General features: G+C 37.1%; 2 protein-coding genes across 4 annotated transcripts in view; both read right to left on the reverse strand.

Moving 5' to 3' along the window:
* Positions 1 to 8,833, reverse strand: part of LOC129243828 (glutaminase liver isoform, mitochondrial) — an 85,606-nt gene extending 76,773 nt beyond the window's left edge. The window contains exon 1 of one of the 3 annotated variants that reach the window (XM_054881166.1): positions 8,038 to 8,833. In XM_054881166.1, coding sequence (XP_054737141.1) covers positions 8,038 to 8,409 — 372 coding nt within the window. In that variant the 5' untranslated portion in view covers positions 8,410 to 8,833. The remainder of the gene's footprint in view (positions 1 to 8,037) is intronic. The other 2 variants (XM_054881164.1, XM_054881165.1) reach the window with 2 other exon arrangements.
* A 5,251-nt stretch (positions 8,834 to 14,084) lies between these two features.
* Positions 14,085 to 20,802, reverse strand: LOC129244034 (nucleoporin Nup188). Its single transcript, XM_054881618.1, has 11 exons — positions 20,658 to 20,802; positions 20,385 to 20,604; positions 19,464 to 20,303; positions 19,218 to 19,389; positions 19,032 to 19,141; positions 18,267 to 18,965; positions 17,942 to 18,210; positions 15,809 to 17,876; positions 15,565 to 15,719; positions 15,284 to 15,497; positions 14,085 to 15,220 (listed from the first exon to the last, which is right to left on the reverse strand). Exons 1-11 carry the CDS (start codon positions 20,678 to 20,680, stop codon positions 14,270 to 14,272), a joined length of 5,721 nt encoding a protein of 1,906 aa, XP_054737593.1. The 5' UTR covers positions 20,681 to 20,802; the 3' UTR covers positions 14,085 to 14,269.
* Positions 20,803 to 24,366: the final 3,564 nt, after the last annotated feature.

Raw genomic sequence — 24,366 nt, forward strand, 5'->3', positions numbered from 1 at the left:
GATACATTAGATTAGATAAAAACTGAATCGGTAAATATTATAAATAAAAAGTTAATCAATGTTTTCCGCTGCAGACAAAAAATAAATTCGGATTATACATTTCGCTTAGCAAAGGAAGGGTATCAATAGTCTAAGTAATTTCTCATATAAATCACGAATATATATACGGGGCGTTGTGCCTTTAAATATCTATCCTCGGGGCAACATGCTTTACACTTACTCGTCGGGTTGGTGGAAAAAAGTTTATAAGACAAAGAGTTTGCATTGGTTGCTTTCGTAGAGATATGTAGAAGGCGCCTTCAACAATATAAATACAAACGCTATAATAGATTAATTAGAAGATTTTGGAGTTGAACCACACGTTGTTGCCCTGATAGAAGCTATACTCACCAAAAGGAAGGTAACGGCTAAATTAGGCAGACAGGTCTGCAGGGGCACACCGCAAGGCGGAGCCCTCTCCTCCCTTCTTTGGATTTTGGCAGTGAACTCCCAATTGCTGACCCTGGAAAGAGGGGGTTGCCACGTTACTGCTTACGCAGACGACTTAGCAATTGCCGTTAAAGCAAATATCCTAACATCCTTAAGGATATTCTGCGTTCTAACATGGCCACACTTAGAAGCTGGACTGAGAGCAGGGGACGCGTTATAAACCCCACAGAAACTAGAATAATTCTATTTATAAAGAAACATAGGCTCCCTATAATCTCTCCGCTAATTTTGAAGCGTGTGGAGATTCCTTTGAAAGAGAATGGCAAGTACCAAAGACTCATATCAGACAGGAAACTCACGCGGAAGCCTAATATTGAGAAAAGAGTAAAGAAGGCCAAAGTAGCATTATATACTTGCAAAAAAGCGGTCGTTATTAAATGGGCACTAACACCTCGTGTCACACATTAGCTCTATACTTCTGTAGTTAGGCCAATCTTAATATATGGAATACTTGTATGGTGGGCATCTGCTCAAAGGGCGAGTTACGCTAAAATCATGAGTAAAGTCCAAAGAACAGCTTGTTTATGCATCTCTAGCGCTTTAAGGACTTACCTGCACTAAATCTGGTAGGGAAACACGTGGCCGCTGCCTCGGCGCTCAGACACAAAAGTATGGCGCTATGGAAAGACCGGTGGTTTTGACCTCGCTTCTGTTTTGCACTCTCTGAATAGTCACAAACAAGAAATAGTAGACTGCTCTACTCCTAGACTTACCTTCGAAAGGCTCTTCAAGACGAGTATATCGCCAAGAAGGGAGCAGCAGACACCAAGGACATAGAGAAGGGGAGAATTAAATTTTTATACAGATGGTTTCAAGCTAGACGATAAGGTTGGCTATGGAGTTTTCTGAAAGGAATTAGGAATGGAACTAGCCGTTCGATTACCAGACTACTGCACCGTCTATCAGGCAGAACTTTTAAGCTAGAACTTCTAGCTACAAAAGAAGTGGCTACATATCTAAATACGCATGCCGTAACAAAAACGACTATAAATATATTCTCGTATAGCCAGGCGGCCATCAAATCAATGTATGCGGCTATACTAAGATCGAAGGTTTTACAGGAATGTCTGGCAGTCCTAAATGATATTAGTGCCGTATTCAAGGTCAGCCTTATTTGGGTTATATAGGAGATATTGAGAGAAACTGTAAAGCCGATGAGCTAGCCAGAAAAGGTACTACTCTTTAACTGCTCAGTGATACAAGTACCATTGGAATACCTTTGGCTACGAGTAAAATAATATTAAAAAACAATATTATCCAAGAGGCTAATAGGTCATGGAGAGATGAAGATGCATGTGTAACAGCTAGGCTACTATTGCCGCAAATAAACAAGAAAATGACAAAGGAATTGCTTAGTTTCTCAAGAGATGATATCTCGAAGGTCGAGACTTGTTTAACCGGTCATTTTCTATTTAAGAAACAGTTGAGCCCTTCCTTTGCAATTGTCCAGCTTTAGCTAAAATCAGAGAAGGTTGTCTAGGTAAATACTTCTTTAATTCTCTTACAGAGCTGTCTGGCGTGGGATTAAGATCAATTCTACGTTTCATAAGAGCCACAAAGTGTTATCACAACGGACGTGCAAGGCCTAAGTGAGTTGGTCGTGTGGACCGACTACCACCATAACCTAACCTAACCTAATAGTATCACAGAGCAGAATTAATGTATTTATTCAATAGCAGATTCCATACGTTTCTTTCCGTATTTATTTTCTTTGTTTTTTATAGTGTGAAGCAAATTCAAAAATTATTCAAAAATAGCTTGTTTTTCTGATTTTGACAACTTTTTTTATTTGAGCGCAATCACTCAATACTTTGCTTCTTACATATAAACTGAAGCATATTGTAATCAACAACATAGCGCTCACTTGTAGCAAGAGTGTCGCAATCCAAAAACCAAAAATTCTTTTAAGTATGCTGTCTGGCGATATCTATAGTATTAACAGTAGCTCTGAAAATGAAAATGTGTCGTCACTTTTACTTAGGGCGGCATAGTGAACTGAAAACTTTAAAGTCGGTTTTCTCAACATTTTTTTGTTTGTGTTTTTTTTTTTTGTGCCATAGCCTGTTTTTGTGGAATAATGACATTTTTTTGACTAATGACACTTTCACAGTAATTGAGCAATAAATAAATATAGAATAGAGCTGGCAGTTTAGGCGAAAATACACTAATCTTATTGACACCCATCCTTTGGCATTGTTATTCGCTAAGAATTGTTAACAAAAATTCTGTAGAATTTTTCGGTCACTCCGATATATGGAGCAGTTCGCCTAAAAATATGCAATATCTATCTGTAGTTCAATTAAATGCACCACTTTTAGCGATGCTATTTTCACGAAGTTGATTTCTTAACTCGAAAATGAGTTAAGTCATGGGGACTAAGGATTAGGATAGATTTACAAGGTTTGCTCTTTAACTATGGTGAAAAAGAAATTGTGAGGGGAACTCTGACTGCCACGTCACTTGGGAGACTCAGCTGAATTCTGCACCATCATTTCATTTATATTCACACACGCGTCCAATCTGTCATTGTTCAACGAAGCAACATGAGCGAAGGCTGTGTAAATTTTTTTTTTTCGTATGTCACTAACACAATCTTATCGCCAGCCGAAATTTGCACGAATTTTTCATACACATTCACACACTCGTCCAATCAGGTCGTTATTCTAATGAAGTGACATTGTGTTGATTTTTTTCGTATGTAACCATATCACCACAGTCTCAGACTTTCAGTCCATCAGCTGATTCTGTCAAATTCGTTCTGAGCCGAATAACGCTCAGAGCAGTTAAAGAGCACACCTCTAAAAATCTTTTCACCATGATGCGGACAACAACGAAATTATGGCACATAAATCCAAAAAATATAAGTGGAAAGATTTTCTATCGATAAATTTACATTGTCAAAAGTTAGTTAAGCCATGGGAACCGCAATCAAATACTAAAAACTTAAGATTTCTAATACAATTCTAACTCATAACGCACCATATGACCAGCTTACATTCTCTTATGGTTTCAGAATCATCGAAGGAAGTATGAAGAGGCATGAAAACATTTTTATATTTATATTAAGAAAAATATTTTTTGGAATTAAGATCGGTCACCTCAAAGACACAAAATCTTCGACTTCATTGAGAAAAGAAAATACGCAATTAAATCAACAATTTTGGTCAGCAACATAAAAATACCTGAATATACCCGTACAACAAAAATAAATATATAATACCATACAAGCAGTCATTTGTTTATTTCATTATGTGCATATTTACTATGTAAATATGTGCATAAGGCAATAAAAGTCTGCGTTCACTTTTTCTTTCAACAAAATTCATAATGTTTGTCTTGATAAATCTTTTTCGCTAATTAAAAAAAAATAGTTTTTACTATAAAAAACACATGTAAATCAAAGAATTTATCTACATTTTTAAGGCATGCAGTTTTGTAGCCCATTCAATTTCAGTACAATAAAATGCAATTTTGAAATAGTTAAAATTTGTGTTGGTTTTTGACAATTTTCTTTGCAAATAATGTTGAAGATTTTCTTCCATATAAATAACTACTTGTTTACTAAGCTTAAGAAGAGCCTTGTATTGGATGCTATAAGAATTATTAACATTTAACTGTTCAACTGGCCTTGGAATTGTAATACAATTCACCTTCTTCTAAAAAAAAGACTTTAGTCTTGAATTCTCTTTTCGCTAAAGCTATCCACTTTATTTATTTATTCACACCGGATTTATTCACGTGAAGAATGACGCGGCGCACGTATAAATCAGATTGATTTGTTGGGCTTTAGTGACTAGCTCAACCCTCGAAAATCGCGTATGATCCAATTAGCTCTCTATTCGATTTGGATACAAATAGTATATGGAATGTTCCATAGCAGAACTCAAGATTTCAGAAGTTATCACTTGGCAGAAGAGATGCACAAAAGCCTCTGATGGTAGACAAATATAGCTAAATTTTAAAAGTTGAGGCCATAGTTTTGTTTTTTTTTTTTGGACTGATTTCCAAAGAATTTCTCTAAAGTATGCTAATCAACAAGAGATCTAAAAAAGTATGCATCAGAAACCAAAGATATGTAGAAGCGAAAATTTTACATTTCCATACAGATATGTATATTTGACTGTACTTATGCAGAATAGCGTATCCAGCATTTGGAATTTAAATAATCAAGCTTGTTTAACTTTCACAGCTAAAATAGCACCCGTAATACTTCAGAAAAAAAATTTCTTCAACTATTATTTTAATGGCGGAATAAAAATCCACAAATTGCCAGGGTATTCCACTTTATTTTTATGTTTTTGGCATATAACTGTACACCTCTGCTCTGTTATTATGGCAGCTTGTTCTAACAGTGCTCGTCTGTCCGTTATTACGGCAGTTTGTACTAACTGTACTTGTCTGTCCATTATTACGGCAGCTTCTTCTTAAACTTATGAATCTTCAAAACGCCGAGTAGGCGCATACGCCATACTCAGACTCATTCTCAGAAATATAGCTTATGGCATGATTCAATGATAAAAGGTTTGCTCAGTAAGCAGCTTTCTCGTTCCCTCTTGACAAATCGGCTCCCTTAGCAAGACACTAGGTTGCTAGCTCTAGAAATTTTGAATGAAAGTGGAGGAAAAGTAAAATTTGTAGAAAAAACATTTCATTTTCAAAATGGACTGCTTACGAGCAACAACTCGCTCAAGAGTTTTTATCGGTATGTTCAGGACTATGGTGGTATGACATAATCCAAAATCGATGAGTGGAGAATTTACAAAGCTTTTTTCTTGTGATGTGTTGATTTAGAAGGAATTCACTTTTTGCTAGCATTTCCCAAAGAATTACGTCAGGGAGAATAATTGGATAGTCCCGACGCGACCGATAGCATTGCATACTTCATTATAAAAAGTTGGGATTGACGGAGCTTGTTTCCAAATATATATATATAAATAAATATATATAAATAATTTTTTTTCTTTTTAAGTTATCTGTTCCATTTTTGTTTTAATTTGAAGATTGATCTTTAAAATTTATTAAAATGGATAACTGGGACACGCAAACAAGAATTTGGATAGTCCGCCGCTATCACGCACTGGAGTCCGTAGTTTTGGTACAGAGAGAGTACAGGCGGATGTTTGGCGGCGATCCCCCGAGCAGATGGACCATAATGAGACTGGTGAATAATTTTGCTGAGCAAGGAACAGTCGCAAGAAGGCCTTATCATCGAAACCCAACGGTTCGGACGGAGGAAACGATCACTGCTGTAGCTGCAGCTATACAAAGCAATCCAAGGGTTTCAACAAGAAGCTTATCTGCTCAACTTGGTGTCAGCCGACAGTCTTTGCAAACAATAATGAACAAAGATTTAGACTTATTTCCCTACAAAATTCAAATGGTTAACAAACTGAATGCAGCAGACTTGCCGATACGCTTGGAATTTTGCCAGAAGATCCTGCAAATGGTGGAAGAAGACCAAAACATGTTAAACTGCCTTTTCATGTCTGATGAGGCCCATTTCGATTTAAAGGGCAATGTGAACAAAAAAAATTGTCGAATATGGAGTACTTCTAACCCACAGATACTCCACGAGACGGAATTGCATCCTCTTCGCGTGACAGTGTGGTGTGCGGTTTCTTCACGCTGTATTGTCGGGCCTTATTTTTTTGAAGAAAATGGTCACACCGTTACGGTTACTGGAGACCGTTATTTGAAAATGCTGAAAGAATTTTTCTATCCAGAACTACGCCGAAAGAGAATTTCTTTCAACTCTGTGTGGTTTCAACAAGATGGGACAACGTCTCACATAGCCCAGACTGTTATGACAGAGTTGCGACGAAAATTTTCCAATAAACTGATTTCAAGAAACTCCGAATTTCGTTGGCCCCCCAGGTCGCCTGACCTTACTGCACCTGACTTTTTCTTGTGGGGTTTATGTAAACAAGAAGTTTATAAAACAAAGCCAACAAATTTGGATGAACTAAAACAACCCATTCGGGCAACAATTGCGGCTATTCCTGTCGCAACTTTCAAAGCAGCAATGAACAACTTTTTACTAAGATGCCGCACTTGTGTCAACGAGCATGGGGGGCATTTAAATTCAATTATTTTTAAAACTAGTTAAGCTACATTTAATAAAATTTAATGACCTTCAACTTGAAAAAAAAAATAAATGAATTCCATATACTAAAAAAAAGTTATTTGAGTTTCTTAATGTAGCAAAATTCATCAGCCACCCTGTACCTGAATTAAATTGAACTCTAAAAGTTACATAAGCTGACAAATATTTAAGATTTGCACTGTAATCCTGTAACCCTTAAACTATATCCTTCTCTCCTGCGAATACTTCATCTAGACCTAAATCGCTTAGAAAATTTTTTGGAGCAAGAAGTTATGACGGATTCAAGCTTGAATATTTTTATGGTTGTGGTGCACAGCAATTGACTGCAACTATATTTTATTTTAAATTTCTGTTGTTTACTTCAACTTTTTCAGTATCAGAGGAAAATGTATCTTAGAAACGCAAAGCAAAGCAATCAACCAGCCAACCAATGATGTTTCGCAATATTTATCAAACTAACAGAAATAATCAAACTAACAGAAATAAACAAAAGGCCAATAGGTTCTTGTTAAAAAAAAGTTACTTAATACCAACTAAAAATAAAGTATTAATTTCTGTATATTTCTAGTGTTTTGTAAGAAAATCTGGAAAGTTATTAAATAGAAAACTTCCTACGCCACTCAAAAGCATGAAGCGTCACCTTGTTTGAGAAAGAACCTCCTTAGCCAGATTTTCCAACGTGGAGCTCTATTATGTCAGTATCACAAACTAAATGGATTGGTACTTATTTAAATGCTTTGGAGGAGGTGGAATTTAGGTGGTAAACTAACATTCAGGGCCTTCCACTAAACCGATTAGTTTGACATTTGATTAAACTGCCATTTAAACCTTTTAACTGTGGACATTCTTTTATTCTGTGTATTCATTAGACTGACTAGTGGCGTCCTACTACAGCTGATTGATACGAGAATTGCGCATGTTGTCTTCAGAATTATCAGACGCGCCACTTTGTCAGTTCTTTACTTGGCAATTGAGCGGATTTACAAAAACAAAATATGCGTAGGAATGCCAACTAATGAGCTTTGTATGCAAACCCTTATTATGCTCAACTAAATAGTAAACGCATCTAGACGCCACATTGAGTCAGCGAAAGACGAAAGAAGTTGGAGGTAGTAAATAGTTTTTTTTTGTTTTGTTTTTTTAAAAGCACCCAAAAAATCATAAACAAAAAATGTTGATGCCTGCGTGCGTAAAAAGCTTATTACTCGCATAATTGTGTGCTCGGGCGCGTTGAACGGGTGGACGAGTTGATTGGGTGGGTGGTTGAGCTGTTATATCACGCATGAAAATCGATAGACCTTGCAAAGCTGGTAGGGAAACACGGAAGGGTTTTTAAGTTTGTCGAAAACTAAAATGTTTATATGTATGTATTTATGTGCTTCCGTGATAGCAACAATCACACAGCAGCCGTCTTTTCCCACCTACTCTACTGCATTTACACTCACCTCAGAGGCAATTTTCTCCTGTAACTCCTGTCCGGTATGACCATACTTGGAGCGATCGTCCAACCAAACATTTTTGTTGTAGTACGTTTGCTGCTTTGCCTCTGTTAAATTGGTGGAACTGTTGTTGGTATAGTTCTTACAATTATTGTTGTTGCCTTTGCTGTTGTTAATTGCCGACGCTTTGCTGTCTTTACTATCTTTGCCCTTACTGCCGTTAATACCGTTGCCATTCGTCGCTTCTTCCAAATTTTCAGCCAAATTTAAAGCAGTCGCCTTACCACGTTTACTCACAAACCCATCAACGAGCAACGCATTTAGATGGGAGTTTTTGAACAACCACAAATTTTTAATTGAAGAAGACCTATTAATCATTATATTTTCACACGACACTTGGGATGTGACAATGGACTTTGAGTAGAGTTTGAGTTTGAGTTTTTATTATTGTTTCCTATACGACAGGAAAACAGTCAAAAAGTGTGCAGAGATATTTTCTATTTTCCGATTTCTACTGTCTTCAGTTTATTGACTTCTCGTAAGTTTTTTTTTCACAAAATCACACACAAGTTTGTGCAACCTTGCTAGTTGGAGTTGTGTTGTTTTACTTTATGAATTTTAAATATTTCACAAATCTCGTATTTCACTTAAGTTTTTTCCCTGAAAAATTTTTTTTTTTTTTTTGCTAAGCGCACGCACTCCTTGCACAATATTTGGCTACTTGGCTGCGTTGAACGACAAACAGTCACGTTGGCTTCTCACGAACTACTGAATGGCCGGGTGAACTCTGCCGCTCTTGTATCTACCGGAAAAAACGTGGGCTACTTGGCTGTTTGGTATAGTCGAAATGGGCGAATATTTAATGGCTGGTTGGTTGGTTGGTTGGTTGCTTGATTGCCGACAGCGGCGAGACATTTTGCAGTCATGGGTAGAGAGCTTAGTTCATACATACGCATATGTATGCACGTGTATGTATATGTACACACATATATAGTATAGCACACCGGGTTGCCTCAGTTGGTTTAATGTTTCTGCCTTTCACATTTTACTCGCCAATTTCACATATTTGTATGTATGTATATACATATGTACGTATTTATGTGTTGATGTAGTTGCTCTGTTCCTAAAAAGTCTCATGCTCGCTCAAAAGCCAGCTGCTCTTGTCGTTAAAAACGTCTGCGTCTGCGATTTGGTCCTTATTTAATACACCTAAGTGCATATGTACGAGAGTATTTACTAATGTGTATATGTATAATTTAAAGGGCGCTCTCTGCAACATAAACATAATCGGATTATGGTACTGAGCGCAACTCTCGGCATACCGCAAGTGTGACTGAAAATGACTGCCTTGCAAGTCATTTTGAAATCTTATTTAATAGATTTTGCAAAGTAATGACTCACTCGAATTTATTCTGATTGCATAAGTGATTCGGTGGAGACTGAACCATTATGTCTTTTTTGTGGATCGGTTTCGGAAGGTATTGATACGATTTAGTACGCATGTGTGCATTCTTAAATAATTGGAAATTTCCGAAGTGCATGCTCGATTTTTTATAAGGAAGAAAAAGCTTAGTTTCTTCAACAAAAACAACTGCCAAAAGTCAATGGTATTTTACAGTCTTTTGAAACTTGCGTTTTTATATACACTAATGAGCACTTTTTAAGTGGAAAATTTGAAAAACTTTTCAAAGATTGTGTACAAAGTTTGAAACTTCGCGTTATATGGACTGAATGGTATTGAATATGGTAAATAATACCGGATCGAGGTGTCTAGAATTGTACCATTTCTAAAATGGCTAAGCAATTTTAGGCAAAGCAAGTGTTCTTCCCTTATTGTTGTTATGTTTAAATTAAAATTTTAAAATTTTTTTTAATAAATAAATAAAATTCATTATATAAATAAAGATAAATAAAGATATATAATTAATTTTATTTATTATACATATATTCTTAAAAAAAAAGAAAAAAAAATTTAAAATTTTAATTTAAGTTGCTTTCATTTAGTTTCAGAACAAATACAATTTTGAAATACGTAATTTTTAAAATAAAGTTGAGACAAACTATAGATTTAGAGATAATAAAAAAATGCTGTAATGTTTTCATTCATAATAAAATATTCGTTAAACGTTATTTTACCAATTTTTATTTACTTTTCCAATTATCACGTAGTTCACAAACTGGAATAAAAAAATATAAATATGAAATGCAATAAATTCATTTTGTTAAATATAATTAATTCTCTACTTTCATAACGAAAAAAAAACGAATACTCGTTAACTGGTAAAATGCTGAAGCAAAGGCTTGAAAAAAGGTAGAAAAAATAACTGCTAGTAAGGTAGTTCAGAATTAATAGGTTTGATTGCACAGAAATATTCATTGTACCAGGTGGCGCAAAATTAATCTACCTATGGGAAGATTTAAAATTTCTGCAAATGGCGTCGTACGTCAATCACAGCAGTTTCCAAACAGACAAGCAATGGAGCGCATAGAGGTCAAAATTAAAATTTCTATCACGTAAAATATTTTTTTAAATTTTTTTATTTAGTAAAAAATGAATTTAAAACCAATAATTGGTTGATTAATTTTACCACCTTGTACAATATGCAAAAATAATGCATTCAAATATTTCTCGCTTAGAGACACATATTAAACAGACAAAAGTTATTTTGCCCAAAATGCTGTATTTAAATTTAAGTTCTAATAGAATTCAAAAATTCGAGTTTTAGATTCATCAGCAACGCCAAAAATCTTCAAAACATAGGCATACGTAAATCGAAGCATTCTTACATTTTCGTTTGCCATTTTTTGAAAATTTCCCATCGCTTTTGTACTCAGTATGCGAAAACCCAAAAACCGGACGACCAAACGAGAAAATTAATTTTACGTAGTGAAAATTATATTCTGCGGAATTTTTTATAGGTTAAAAAATTTTAAAGGGTGTCTACATATTTTGTTTTTTATTTGCAGGTATTAAGTAAAGGGTTTTTCAAAAGACGCGCCTAAATGTTGTTTTAAAATAAAACATGTAAAAATTTAGTTTCTTTCAGGTTTCACCATTTTTATTTAAAATCATTTAAATATCCACATCTATGCGCACGTCTACGGCAAAATCCGCCAAACAGTCGATTCATGAATGGCTAATTGTTGCGAACGTCGAGATTTCGATTTTCAAGGTTGTTCAGTACCTCTTTGCGGAACAGCAGCAATATTATCAACAGAACGCCCAGTTTTGGTGCGCCATTTCTTTTTCTATTCTCGACATAACCAGTTTCTTGAAATTTTGAACTGTTAACTCATTCGTACGATTATTTCCTCCAAAAAATTCACGAATTTTGCGATATTTTGTTCTTCAATATTGCCCATTTTCATAATAAGTTTCTACAATAATTAACGCGTTGTTCTATCGTGTAAAATTTTACTTCTGTGCGCTTGGCAAATGTCAAAGATGACATTAAAAAAGGTATCGTCAAGAATTGTTCACTTTATTATTCTCATTTATTTCCCATTTCTTATAAATTCATATTTCTATTTATTAAATTATATCAATTTTCACACCAAAATTAGCATTTTCCCTCATTGCACGCCTTCTCAAGACCAGCCAGTTCTATGAAAGTTTACTTAATTCTGTTTTTGTAAATTATAATTGATACATATGTACACATGTATGTTCATAAGAAATTTTTTATTTACTTTAAAGCTTGCTTAAGGTTTTTCTAACGAAAATTCGACACCTGTTCGTGAACTATCAAATGTAAATAGTGGAACAAAGCAAAAAATTCGAAATAAAATGCGAATTAATTCAGTCATACACATACATATGTATTACGTACATACATTTTTATTACTAATAATTGAAATGTAATTACTTTAAAAATAAATGATATTTCCGTTATAGATCGGCATTTTAAAATTTTTCTATAACTTCATGTCGCTGTAGCAATTCGAATTAGTTCAACCGCATGCTTTCAACTAGTAATTTCACAATCATTTTAAGGTCAACTCGAACAACTCTTTTTTCTCTAAAAAAAATAGATATATACATAAGCACATACATACATATACTACATATACACAAACATAAGTATGAAGGTACGCAAAAATTTAAGAAATTCGCTTTTGCTTTTTTCTGCCTCACAATAATCTCACCAGCTCACCAACAACACCTCGTGAGCATATTTTTGTGCTTTCAGAAGACTCGGCATTCACGTACAAGTAGATACTCTTTTCTGTGCTCAGCAGAAATCTATTGTTTGCTCTCCGCATTCAACATTTGCATCGAGGCGTACACGTTTTTATGTATACATAGATACACTCTTTGCATAGCCAGTCATAGTCATAGTCACGAACACTAAGTACTATGTATGAACTCGTGATTTCTAACTTCCTCCAAACGGCAACAGCCTGACCACAGCAGTAACGACTATAGAACCGCAGCCACGAACACTCAACGCCCATTCGGCATTTTTGGGGGCTCGTTTATGCGCGTCAACAAATCAACGGTGAAGTGGTGATATACCTATATACATACATACATACATTGTATATTTGCCCATATATGAGTGTTTATATATACATATGTATGCGTGAACATATGAACGCATATGTCGGATCAGCTTGTTAACGTACTCGCACGAATTCGGGCAGCTGCCACATGATTTACTTACTTTCGCGTACATGAAGATGCATTCGTAAATATATACAGATGTGCACATCGCCGAAATAAAAGTATTTTTGTATAAGTTTCTATGTATATACATACATACATATTTTCTTCATCACATGCATCATGCCGCATTTATCTTACCTTACGTTAATGTTGATAGTTAGGTAATAAATCTATATGAATACAATCGTATGCACGCATACACATACATACATAATGAGATGAGAGTTGCACGGCGCGCGAAATGACGAACTCTGACGTTGATCTGTTATTGTTTAACCCTGCAAGGCGAAACTTTTAAAATGCGTTTATCAAACAAATCGATTTAAAATTATGAAACAATTTTTGAGCACAACAAAACAAGAAATCATAAATATTTAGTGAAAATCAATACAAAAAAATATAAGAAAAAATAATAATGGACGCGTACAGGTGTTTGGCCGAGCTCCTCCTATATGTGGCGTGCGTCTTGATATTGTTCCCAAATAAAGGAACCTACAGTTTTAAGCCGATTCCGAACGGAAAATAATCTTTTATGAGGAGCTTTTTTTCATGGCAGAAATACACTCGGGGTTTGCCATTGCCTGCTACTAGAAAAAACTTTTTCTATAATTTTGCTCTTTCTTGCACTCCCGAATGATAGTCACGCACCAACCATTCGGCCGTCGACGAATACCAATAACTACACTTTTAATCATCATCATCATCATCATAACTTTACAGGTCGGGGTGAACCATTGCTCTCGTTACAATTCACTTCCACGTTACTCAGTTTTCGTTTGGTATCAGATATCTCGGAGCTCCAAAGTCGCCTTTGATGTCACCTCTCCATCGTTTTCTCGTCGCCTTGTGAATTTCTTTCGAAAATCTTTTTTTAGAGTTCTATAGTTGTTCATTCGTAAACTGTGACCGTACTATCGAATCCTTTGCGCTTTGACGTACCTGATTACAATTGCACCGCTGATAAATGTGTCTTATTCGGCGTTGTACCGAATTCGTAAATACCGTCTACAAGGCGTACCATATATTTTTCTCAGAATCTTTCTTTAAAAACATTTTAACTGATCGATTTCACTGGATTTCAGAGCCCAGACTTCGCACCCGTATGTGAGTGTAGGTCTTATAACAGTTTTGTAAATTCGTAGTTTCTGGTTCCTGGAAAGTAATCTCGACTTCATCAACTTTGTATGTGCGAAGTAAGACTTATTTGCACCTTGTGTCCTGTCTTGTACGGAAAAAGATGTATCTTTCTGTGCGCTCAGCATAACTCTAAAGTACTTAAATATTTACTTAAACCTTTAATAAAATCTAAATTTAAGATCGATCTACCCACCACACAGCGTTCTTATCGCACTGAAAAACGGTTTCCTCATTCAATTTAAATACTACGTTTTTCTTTTGTTTATAGAAAAGTGTATTCTCAAAACTTCTAAAACTATAACTGAGTTGCTGTTGTAACTTTTGAATTCCAAACCTGCATATACTTAATTTCGTACTTATAAATAATGTCCGGTCGTTACAAAAGGCTTCTAAAAACGATGTAATACACTATTCTACACCTCAGCTTTCAGCCTTTCAATCACTTTGGCATATGACGGTAAATAGATTGGACATGAAATGCAAGTAATCCTCTTCCACCAGTTGCACGTAGGAGAGCGGCGTGTAGCTTGGCTCTTCAGGTGGGAAATATTGTATTTCCTCCAGTACTTCCACCTCCTCATCTTCCGGATTGCTGGCACATACCGTGCCATAGTTCCGCTTCACTTCACTGCCGGTGTGCGGAGGATCCCCCTGACGCCTCAGCGGCGGACGCGACAATTGTGGTGTGGAAGACACCGCTGCCTGAGTATGACCGTTACCGCCAATTGGGCTGATCACATGCGACATTTCGAATGTATTGTCTGTGGCAGTTGAAGGTGTGCGTTGTTGTTGCCGATTTTGCTCTTGTTGTAGATAAAGACGACGCACTACATTCATGCGCAGATCGTTGGGATGATGTCGGGCAGTGGGCTGTGCGGCTGTTGAACTACGTGCGGTGGTATTGGTGCCACTTGTTTTGCTACTTGTTGATGCGCTCGTAACTGCGTTTGATGACTCACTCTCGCCCAGTTTCATATACACCAAGCCATGCTTGCGGCGATACCACATTTCACGGTGTTCGCGATGTTCGATTAGCACCTTTTTGCGCACAAATTCATGAAAGGTCAGTAGCTCGGTGCTGATTTCACGTCGCACTATTTGCTTTTCACGCGCAGGCAGGTAGGGATTTTTCAAAGCTAACATGCTCTGAGAGGCGGCTAGCATGAGCACATGCTCGAGTGCAAGTAAACAGAGTTCACCATCCAGATTGGATAGCAGCTCATTGGGTGGACAATTGGCTGATGATACCGATGTAATGGAAACGGATTTAGAAAATTGGCGTTGTGTTCTGGCGAGTGCAGCTGCGCCGCCTTGTGATATATTTACGGCATCATTGACAGTGGAGGGTATCACATTAAGTGGCACCTCGTGAAAGCAATAGCCTTGCTGAAAGTGGAGAAAGTGGGTTGTCAGTTGGTGGCCGTTTACATTTACATTTCATTTACATACCAAATTCAACACTTTTGTAAACACACCAACAATGCTCAGCACCGTACCGAATGCTAACGTTATGACGGTCTCATTTAATTTGGGTGCGCCAAAATGTATCTCGAAAATCGGTTCATATTTGCTAACCAAAAGCTCGGGCGCACATATTAAATCCAACAGCTTGGGGCTGAAGCGCTGCAGGCATTGCACACTCAAAATGATAATTTCAGTGAGACTAAGGACAGTTCGATTTTTAGACATTAGCTAATTTAGTGGACTGCAAAGCGAAGCACTTCACTTACTTGTTAAAGGCGCTGATTACTTCATCAGTAAATCCCGGTTGCTCTATGTCCGATAATATATCCAGCTGCAAGTTACGGCCTGCTATCAGACACTTTAGATTTTTCGGTTGGTGGAACATTGAAATGCAGTGTCCCATGAGGACTTGAACGGAGCGCTGCGAATAGGGATAAAAGGAAAAAAATAATTGTAATTAAAATGATTAAGAAATTTTAAAAGTAAGAATTATTAAAAAAATCCACTCACCAACAAATTAAACAACGATTGCGAGTGTTCCAAACGCCACATCGTCTCGAATTCGACCAAATTCGAAACCAACGTAATGGCGCTCTTAATTAGCTCCATAGCCAGCGGTTCCAATGTTTGTTTGGCCAGCAGTAAGGAATCCACCAAATATTCCTCATGAATGCCCACGAATTGCAATGCCTGTTTCACAAAGTAATGTTTGTGTTTTTCAAATAGAATTGTGACCAAGGTGATGCCGCGCGTATAGACGGGCCACCACTTCTGCACAGTCCAGCTATTGTCATCCGTTTTCGTTTGCCCAATTACAGCGAAATTGGTCTGCAACAGATCTTTTGGCGGCAGCAATTTCAGCCACAGATAATCACCCACATCGCAGTGCAAAAACTCCGCCGAGCAATTGCCCTTCGCAAAGACTATCAACACATCCAACAGCTCGACTGTGAGATTTTGTTTTCTGTATAGGTGCAGTATGGAACTGGCACAGCTCAACAAGCGTTGAAATACTTTGTTCACGATGAAAGGCGTATCCCAGTTACCGGGGCCGGACTCATGAAATATGCCTGCAACAGTCTTTAGTAGGTTGAAACTCAGCACCAGCGAGTTTGACGATGTCTGTTGTAGATTTTCCAGTGCCAACTTCGCCTGTTTCTCATCGCGTGCGCTATTCTCTAAATTTTGCAATTCAGTGCAAATGATGCTTACCACCGAGTAGAGAAAATTGAGCGCCGCATCCGAATCATTTAATAATTCAGGTGCCAGTAAATCGGCGCACTTAATAGTGAATGCGAGGCAAGCTTCCTTGGCGCGCACATGCAAATCCTCGTAGCAAGAGGATAAGCGGCACAGCAGCTTGATGACCTGTTTCAGCATTTCAACATCTTCTTCAGGCGTATCTGTGTACGATAGCTTGAAACTGAGCAACACAAAGAGATACAATTCACTGAGCACGATGAATGGACGCAGATCTTCGATAAATTCGGCGCGATCTACCAGCGTCAGCAGCGTTTGCTCAGCCAACTTTTTCAATTGCTTAGGCGGCACTTCGATAAAGGATGGCTGCTTCTTCAACAGTATAATAAGAAAGCTTTTGAATGCTGCCAGGCGGCAAAGCCATTCGGGCACGTCTTCGTTGAACACTTCAACAGCACAGTAGGGCTCAGCTGCTGGTATTTTTGGCATATCAAAGACGTAATTGAGCCATTTATTAAAGTTTGCCGTTTCGAAAAAGCGTAAAACAACTTCCTTCAACTCACTATTGCCATTCGGCGCTGTTGAAAATATTTCTATGGAAAGTATATTCAATAGTTGGGTGTAGACACGCACATTTGTGCCCAGCGTACTGAAGAGCGGATTGCAAAGTTGTGACCAAAACTTCGGGCGTTTTGTGAGATCCTCCACCAAGCTTTGCATGCCATTCTTCCATAGCGAATGGAAAATATTCATAATTTTGCTCGGCAGCGTGTGCTCCACAGTTTTCGGTTCCTTCGCCACAGCTTCTAGATAATCTTCAAGGAAAGTCAATATGCTATCTGCGATTTGCACACCAGCCTCCTTGCCCAAAAAGCGTTTCTCTTGTGTGGCATTAACTTTGAAAAATGCTTCAGTGACTCCAGGTTGCTTTTCAATGCACGCCTCCACCAATTCAAGTATAGCCACCTTTAGCGAATCGCTTTCTAATTCATCCGGTAAACGTTGCAGAAAAGTTAGACGTATCTGATCGGGTTCCATGTCCAAACACGCCAGCAGTGACATATTAAATTCAAGCGCAATACGACGTAAAAGCCGGCACGACAGAATGGGCAGCCAGCGATCGAAAATATTGCTCATATAACTGGTGACAACTGGAATAATGCGGAGAGTATCGCGTTGCTTTGGTTGCGTGTAGATGAGCGCTTCGAGCGGCGACAGCTCAGTTGAATCCTGTGAGGTGGTTTTGAGACGCAGCAGCTGCATGAGTATTCGCATAGCTAAGCGCACCAGCAACACGATGCCATGCGACTGTTGGATCATCCAATTCAACTCCATCTCCATGACATGCTGCAAATAAGCATTGCCCAGAGCTACAAACCTAGTGAGTGTTGGCGTATTAATTTTGATTTTGAGTGAGTGAATAAAAAAAAGAAAGAAACGCACCTCAATAGAACCACACCATTTTCCATGTTGGATAAACTATGTATGCATATGTCGCGCAGGAATTGTTTCTCGGAATTAATCTTTTCGTCTTTGTCACCCAGACTTGTTACGGTATCTAAAATATCGCAAACGAATCCCATAATTTCGGTGTAAATTTTGTGGCGCTCCGATTGGCTCTGAAAGCCCCAGGCATGCATATGAGGGAACACTTCACGCAGCAAAAAGATTAGACCTGGTATCTCAATTTTGAAGAATTTATTGCGCTGTAACTATTGACGAAGAAAATTAAAAAAAAAATCAAACATGCGTATTGTTTTTTATTCACCTTTGTGTATGCGCGCAAAAAACCCAAATAGGCTATCAAAAAATCATAGCGCTCCAACTTTTTCTCCACATCAACCAAATAAGTGCCAACCACACGGGAATCAAAACAAATGCCAACGGCATAATCTTTGTAATTATCCAGTGTCTCATTAGTGATCATTGGCAGAATATGAAGATGAATGACTCGAGCGAAAATTTCAGCATCCACTAATGGTAAAAGCATCGTGCAAACATTCAAGCAATTCGCCAACATCTCAACAGGCGGCTGAGGCACTGCCTTAAATTTGTTTAATAAGTCAATGCACATCTCCGTAGGATGCACCATTTCAGCACTTATAGCGCTGAGTGACTTTGTGCGTTGAAGTACACTTTGCAAGTACTGAAGACCCGCATTGATACGTCGTACGCGTTCATTCAGCTGCCAATCGCCTTGATTTTGTATAGTCTCGGCGAGCAAGCAGTTTATTTCGTGGTGCAACACAACAAAGTAGTCAAGCGCAATACGAAAATGTACACAATATCCCATGGGACGCGACATTATCACTGCTGTTGTGTTGGCGGGAATGGTAAAATCCAAGTGGGGGAATGGCTTCATGGCGCTGGTGAGTATGTAGTCTTCTTCGTTGATGGCACGCAAGGCGTATTTACAATCATCATATAAATCGGTGAATATAGGCAATGATTCTAGCTGAGATTTGACCTAAAAAGTAAAACACAAAAGGTTAGTTTTTTTAACTTTTAACTGGTTTTGCTTAAAACTGCCTACAAATGTGTATGCACCCGCTTTGGTTAGCGCATTCGCCAGCATTGAAAGGTGTACGAAATCGAAAGGAAATGTTTCCAAGAGCGTATTATACAGTGAACGTATGCCTTTTTCTGAAAAAAAAGAAAGCATAAGAATAGGTATTTTTTAAAAATAATATTTTTTAGATTTATTTGTGCTGCAACTTACCTTGCTCCGCACAAAAATCCTTCGCTAATGTCGGCCAAGACAGTAGCTCGCACAACAGTTCATATATATATGGATGACGTGCACAAGAGCCATCGCTATCGAAGAAATCGCACATGTACGTAAGCATGTTGTACACAGTTTTACGTGCGATGCGCGACACCAAGCTGTCATCCTATAAAATTAACAAAAAATATATGAAAATTATTATTACTATAATACCAATCATTCCAGATAAGAAAGTGGTACCTTAAACATTGTACAGGTGAGCAAATTATGCAAATACTCAAAACACCTGAGATCAATAGCCCTCTTCCCCATTAACTGGCATGGCAAAAAAGTGTCTGCATCTTCGATCGCTTTTGTGAAACGTATTTTGAGCAACATCCAAGCCAACAAAAGCGGCCCATTTTCTGGACTATGATACATTCGCATTATTTCCTTATCCAACGAATCGATTATATTAAGTGCCAATGTCGTGGCGGTATTGTCTAAATCAATGCATTTCAACAGCAAAATAGTCTCCGAGTACGCTAAGCGTGTTATCAATTCGTTATGCAGTGGTTTTCCAACATCCAAATAACTTTGCTGACGCCCAAATGTATGTTGTCTAAAGCAGTTAAATACTTTTTCTATATGTTTTAATTCAAATGGCAAATGCTCACAAATGAGCATCAAAATGTGTATCACTTCGTTGATTTCGCGTGCGTTTCCTTCTGACCATACAATCAGTCGTGTATGATAATCGAAAAATTCACCATTTGCTAATTGGATAGGCGGATACTCGTTAATAAGTTGCTCCAATTGATTGAGGTAGGAATCGCGCAGTTTCGGCAGTGTAATTTTATTTAAAATCTCTTTGTACTGCGCATGGTAGGGATGGTTAGGAACTTTGTAGAAAAGTAGCAAATTTTTTACGATTTTCAGCACAATCATGCGTTCGAGTGTATAATAGCCCCATATGTCATCCAGCAATTTGCTCATATTGCTCTCCGATGATATGTGGCTAGTGAGCGAGCTAGCTGAGCCGCGATATTCATTGGTCAGGTAGTAGCAAAGTATTTCCCAGCATTGTTGAGACTCCAAGTCCTGCCACAGAAAGAGTATGTAATTAATAAGAATTTAAAAAAAATTGTTATTTTTGATTTGTATGTTTTCTTCATTGCCTACCAACAACTCTTGCAAATTCTGCGTGAATGGCAATAATTTCTCCTGCTTTTTTTCCTTCAGCAAATCTTCTAATTTTATATTCGATGTGGCGCGTTTGCGAAAGTGTAATACACCATCTTGCAACTCCTTCGATACATTTAGCATTTCCTCACGCACTGTGCTCTCCGGTGTTTCGTGGTGTATGCCGGACACGAGTTGCCAAAGCCGTTTCCAATCGGTACTGCAGTGAGGGAATGTTTAACTACACTAACAACTTACAAACGTTATACTTACATTACACTGCCGTTCGCACTCATTTTTAATGTTTAAACCCCCTTTGGCTGATGTTTTTATGTTATTTAACAAGAATTTCACTTAAAATTTACAAAATAACACCACAAAGTGAAGTCCTACACATTGTTCAACCGCCAAATATTCTAACTAGATGCAGCTGTCAATTGTCAAACACAGCTGATGGCCGTGTGCGGATTGTAGTAGACTTTTCGTGTAATAGAGTGAAAAGAAAAACTAACGGCATACAGTTAACCCTTATGTAAAATTTAAAGTACAACCAATTTGATTAAGGCATTATTGAATAAAGCATCGAAGTCGCATCATGACTCATCGATAATAAGCCTTTGTAGACTGATAGACCAAAACGAAGAAAAGATTTATAAAAAGAAATTTATGCAATTAATGAGTTAAAATTAGAACTAAAAAACTGCAATTAATATTATAAAACAAGTGTCTAAGATAAGAAAATCGGAAAATATTCTACATATTACAGAGCTTGAAAAAAAAAGATTTTAAAGTGGTGATAGAGCGGTGTATCCCGATCTTAAAATTGAAAACCGTACCCTCCGGATGCTTTTAGTTTTCAAAAAATAATTTATGTTAAAGTTGTGTAATTAAGGGAAAAGTGGGTGTTGCCAGACATCTCGAATAAAAACAAAGTGCGCATGCAGAGCCATTCACTGGAAAGTTATCTGTAAATATGCAGTATTTTTTGCTTTAGTATAGAATTGAGAAACATTTTCGAAAATATAAACATACAAAATAGAATTATACAGGAGTGTGGACTAGAATTGTTTTTGTAAAGTTGTAGAATTTAAAAATTACTCTCATCAGTCCAACTCCGTCTACGCCATCCATAATATTTTTGCATAGAAATTATTTCCGCGTGGGTGACTTTTGGCCACGCTTCAAAAAAATAACCTCCAACAGTCGAACTCCGGCTACGCCATCCACAATATTTTTATGTAGAACTCCTTTTCACGTTAAAACAGTAAACCAAAAACTAAAACGACATATGCGTGTGGGTAAGAAAGATGCACAATAACCTTCATCCCCATCATCAACACCGTACTGAAATATTTAAGTTTTGTTCGTTCCCACGACAATCGGTTCTACGTAACCGGAACGACCCCGATTTATATTCGGCCAAGGACTGTCACTTCAGTAGCATTCCCCGTATAGGTATGGAGAATGTTTATATTGCTACAACAACAACAACAACAACAACTTCATTTTTGTTCATATTTTTTATTTGCAATTGCAGGCATCCGACAACGTTATACCAGAGAATGTTAATGCAATGAGAAGGAACAAATGTTAAATGAGCTTTTTTCGAGTTCTAATTTATAGATTCATAATAAGGTCATTTCAAATTCAACTTTCCTGAAGAGGTCGGAATTGCAGATATTTACCACGCGAGTGGAGGGTTTCTATATTTACTTACCACGCTAGGCCAAGAATTCAGATATTTTCTGCGTTTACCATACTATTGAGGACGTTCATAAGATTTTTCGGCACACTACTAAGGAAATCGAAGCGAATAAAATTGCGATTAAGAAGGCCGCGCGGTAGTTAGTTTGTGGTGCAGAAGCTAAAGTCGGCGGAATTATTCGTTTTGTTTTTTGGCACGTATATAATTCAGGTTCAAATCCTATTCATTATTTCATATTTTTTTTCTTGCACATTTTTTTTTTTTACAATTCAAACCAGGAAAGTTTGGTAAAATTTTTGAGTTTATTTTAATTAAAATTTCTTTAAAATACTGTTTTTTGTATTTTATAAATGGAAATTTCTTTTCGGTATAAAATAGTTCATACTGGATAAGACCTGATTTTTATATAAATCAATCAAAACAGAAAATATGTACATATGTCTATAATCTATTTCATCAAATCCAAATTATATTGATGAGAAAATATCATTCTAATATCCGTCCAGAAAGCCAAACGCGCATACACAGATGCATATTCATATAATTACGCATACAAACTTTCAACTAACGCAGAATATGTACATATAAAACTGCGAATCGAATAAATGAGTGATTTAGAAAAGATCATTAATAATTGTAGATTAGCGCAATCGTGAAAGACGTGTCGTATATGCAGTACATCGTCTCATATTTGACTCAGGTTCAAATCCTGTGCACAGTTTTTTATTCGATATTTTTATTTCATTTTTTATATTTGGTTTAATTGAAATTGATTTAAAATAGTGTATTCAGGTTTTTCTAATACCAGTTATTTAGAAATTTATTTTCTATATAACATTATTCATTTGAATTGATTTATATGTAAAACAGCCATAAAATCAATCATATGAATATGCATTCCTATATTTAATTTCTTCAGTCAAATCTGAACTACTTACATACACATATTGATGAGAAAATATTCTAATATCCATCCAGGAAGCCTAACGCGCATACTCACATATGTGTTTAAATATATGCACAAACCACCACCATTCTAACAAACCCAGAACACAAGCTTCTGCGCACACTTGACACATGGGATATGTATACCCTATGAGCAAAAAGAACCGGGAAGGTGATGTTGACTGCTTCCTTCGATTGCCAAGGCATAGTCCACCATGAGTACCTTCCATCGGGCCAGACAGTCAATAGAGAATATTATTTATCCGTTTTGAAACCTTAGAGAGATGCTGTGTGTTGCAAACCGCCGGAAATGTGAGCAAACAATTCTCAGATTTTGCATGATGATAACGCGCCATCGCACTGATCAAAGAGAATACAAATCGGCCTGCCGGGGGTGTTTGGAGGACTGGGTTAAACGTTGGCACATGTGTGTTGCTTCAGACGGGTCATATTTTGAAGAAGATAATATAAATTTGCCTTAAATTTAACTCTGTTTTGTTTAATTTAAACATTCCCGGTACTTTCTGATCATAAGGTACATACTTGCGGCTTTGCGGACAGCAATGTGTGATTCGCTGGAAGTCGCATTAACTCGCGACTGTCGCACAGTTAGAAGACATATTTACATACATATAAGGGTGCATACATACATACGGAGCCGCGGCCACTCGACATGACAAAAATTTAAGATTTATCAAATATTGGCAAATAATTCCACGCGAAATATTCCAATATTGACTATTTTCGAATGGTCGCGAAAATTGGCATATGGGCGGCTCGTTTTATGAATGAAATTGAAATATGAGCTCTAACTTATGAATGAACTTTTTGTTTTTCTTCTAAATTGTTCAGCGCAGTCGCTGATAGAATTATGGCCGCTGCGATTGCGTCTACGAATGTATTTTATTTTTGTAGTCGCCAGGCTTAGATTTTAGCTTTGGGCGACATGCGCATGTGAGGTATGTGTTTTTGTTGTGTTCTAGAACATTTTAGAATGTGCGGTGGCAAAGCGGCCATGGCGTTGCGCTTGCTGTTGCTTTTGCGTCTATCAAAGTACATATCGTGTTTTTGTAAGTACAATATTAGGAATATCGACTGGTGAAAGACAAAAGTACACGGAAGCAAGAAGGGAGAGCTGTGCTCGCGCATATACATATGCATGAATGTATGAACGTGCATGGATGTAGTAACATATGAATACAATTATTTTGTAGGAAGTTTAGAAGGCAAGTAGGTATATATGTATGTATATATGCTAGGACATAATACATACATAGAGCAGAATTGTTTTTGCACTTGTTAGGAAGAAACTCGCTAGTGCGTATGTGTATT

The sequence above is a fragment of the Anastrepha obliqua genome, chromosome 4, assembly GCF_027943255.1.
Source record: "Anastrepha obliqua isolate idAnaObli1 chromosome 4, idAnaObli1_1.0, whole genome shotgun sequence".
Classification (NCBI taxonomy): domain Eukaryota; kingdom Metazoa; phylum Arthropoda; class Insecta; order Diptera; family Tephritidae; genus Anastrepha; species Anastrepha obliqua.

Excerpts from the sequence above, each read along its gene's own strand:
- LOC129244034 (XM_054881618.1), bottom strand. The coding sequence starts at position 20,680 with ATGAGTGCGAACGGCAGTGTAAT. Across the intron at positions 19,142-19,217 it reads GGATTTTTGTGCGGAGCAAG|AAAAAGGCATACGTTCACTG; the intron begins GTAAGTTGCAGC and ends CTTTTTTTTCAG. Across the intron at positions 18,966-19,031 it reads AAGCGGGTGCATACACATTT|GTCAAATCTCAGCTAGAATC; the intron begins GTAGGCAGTTTT and ends TTTACTTTTTAG.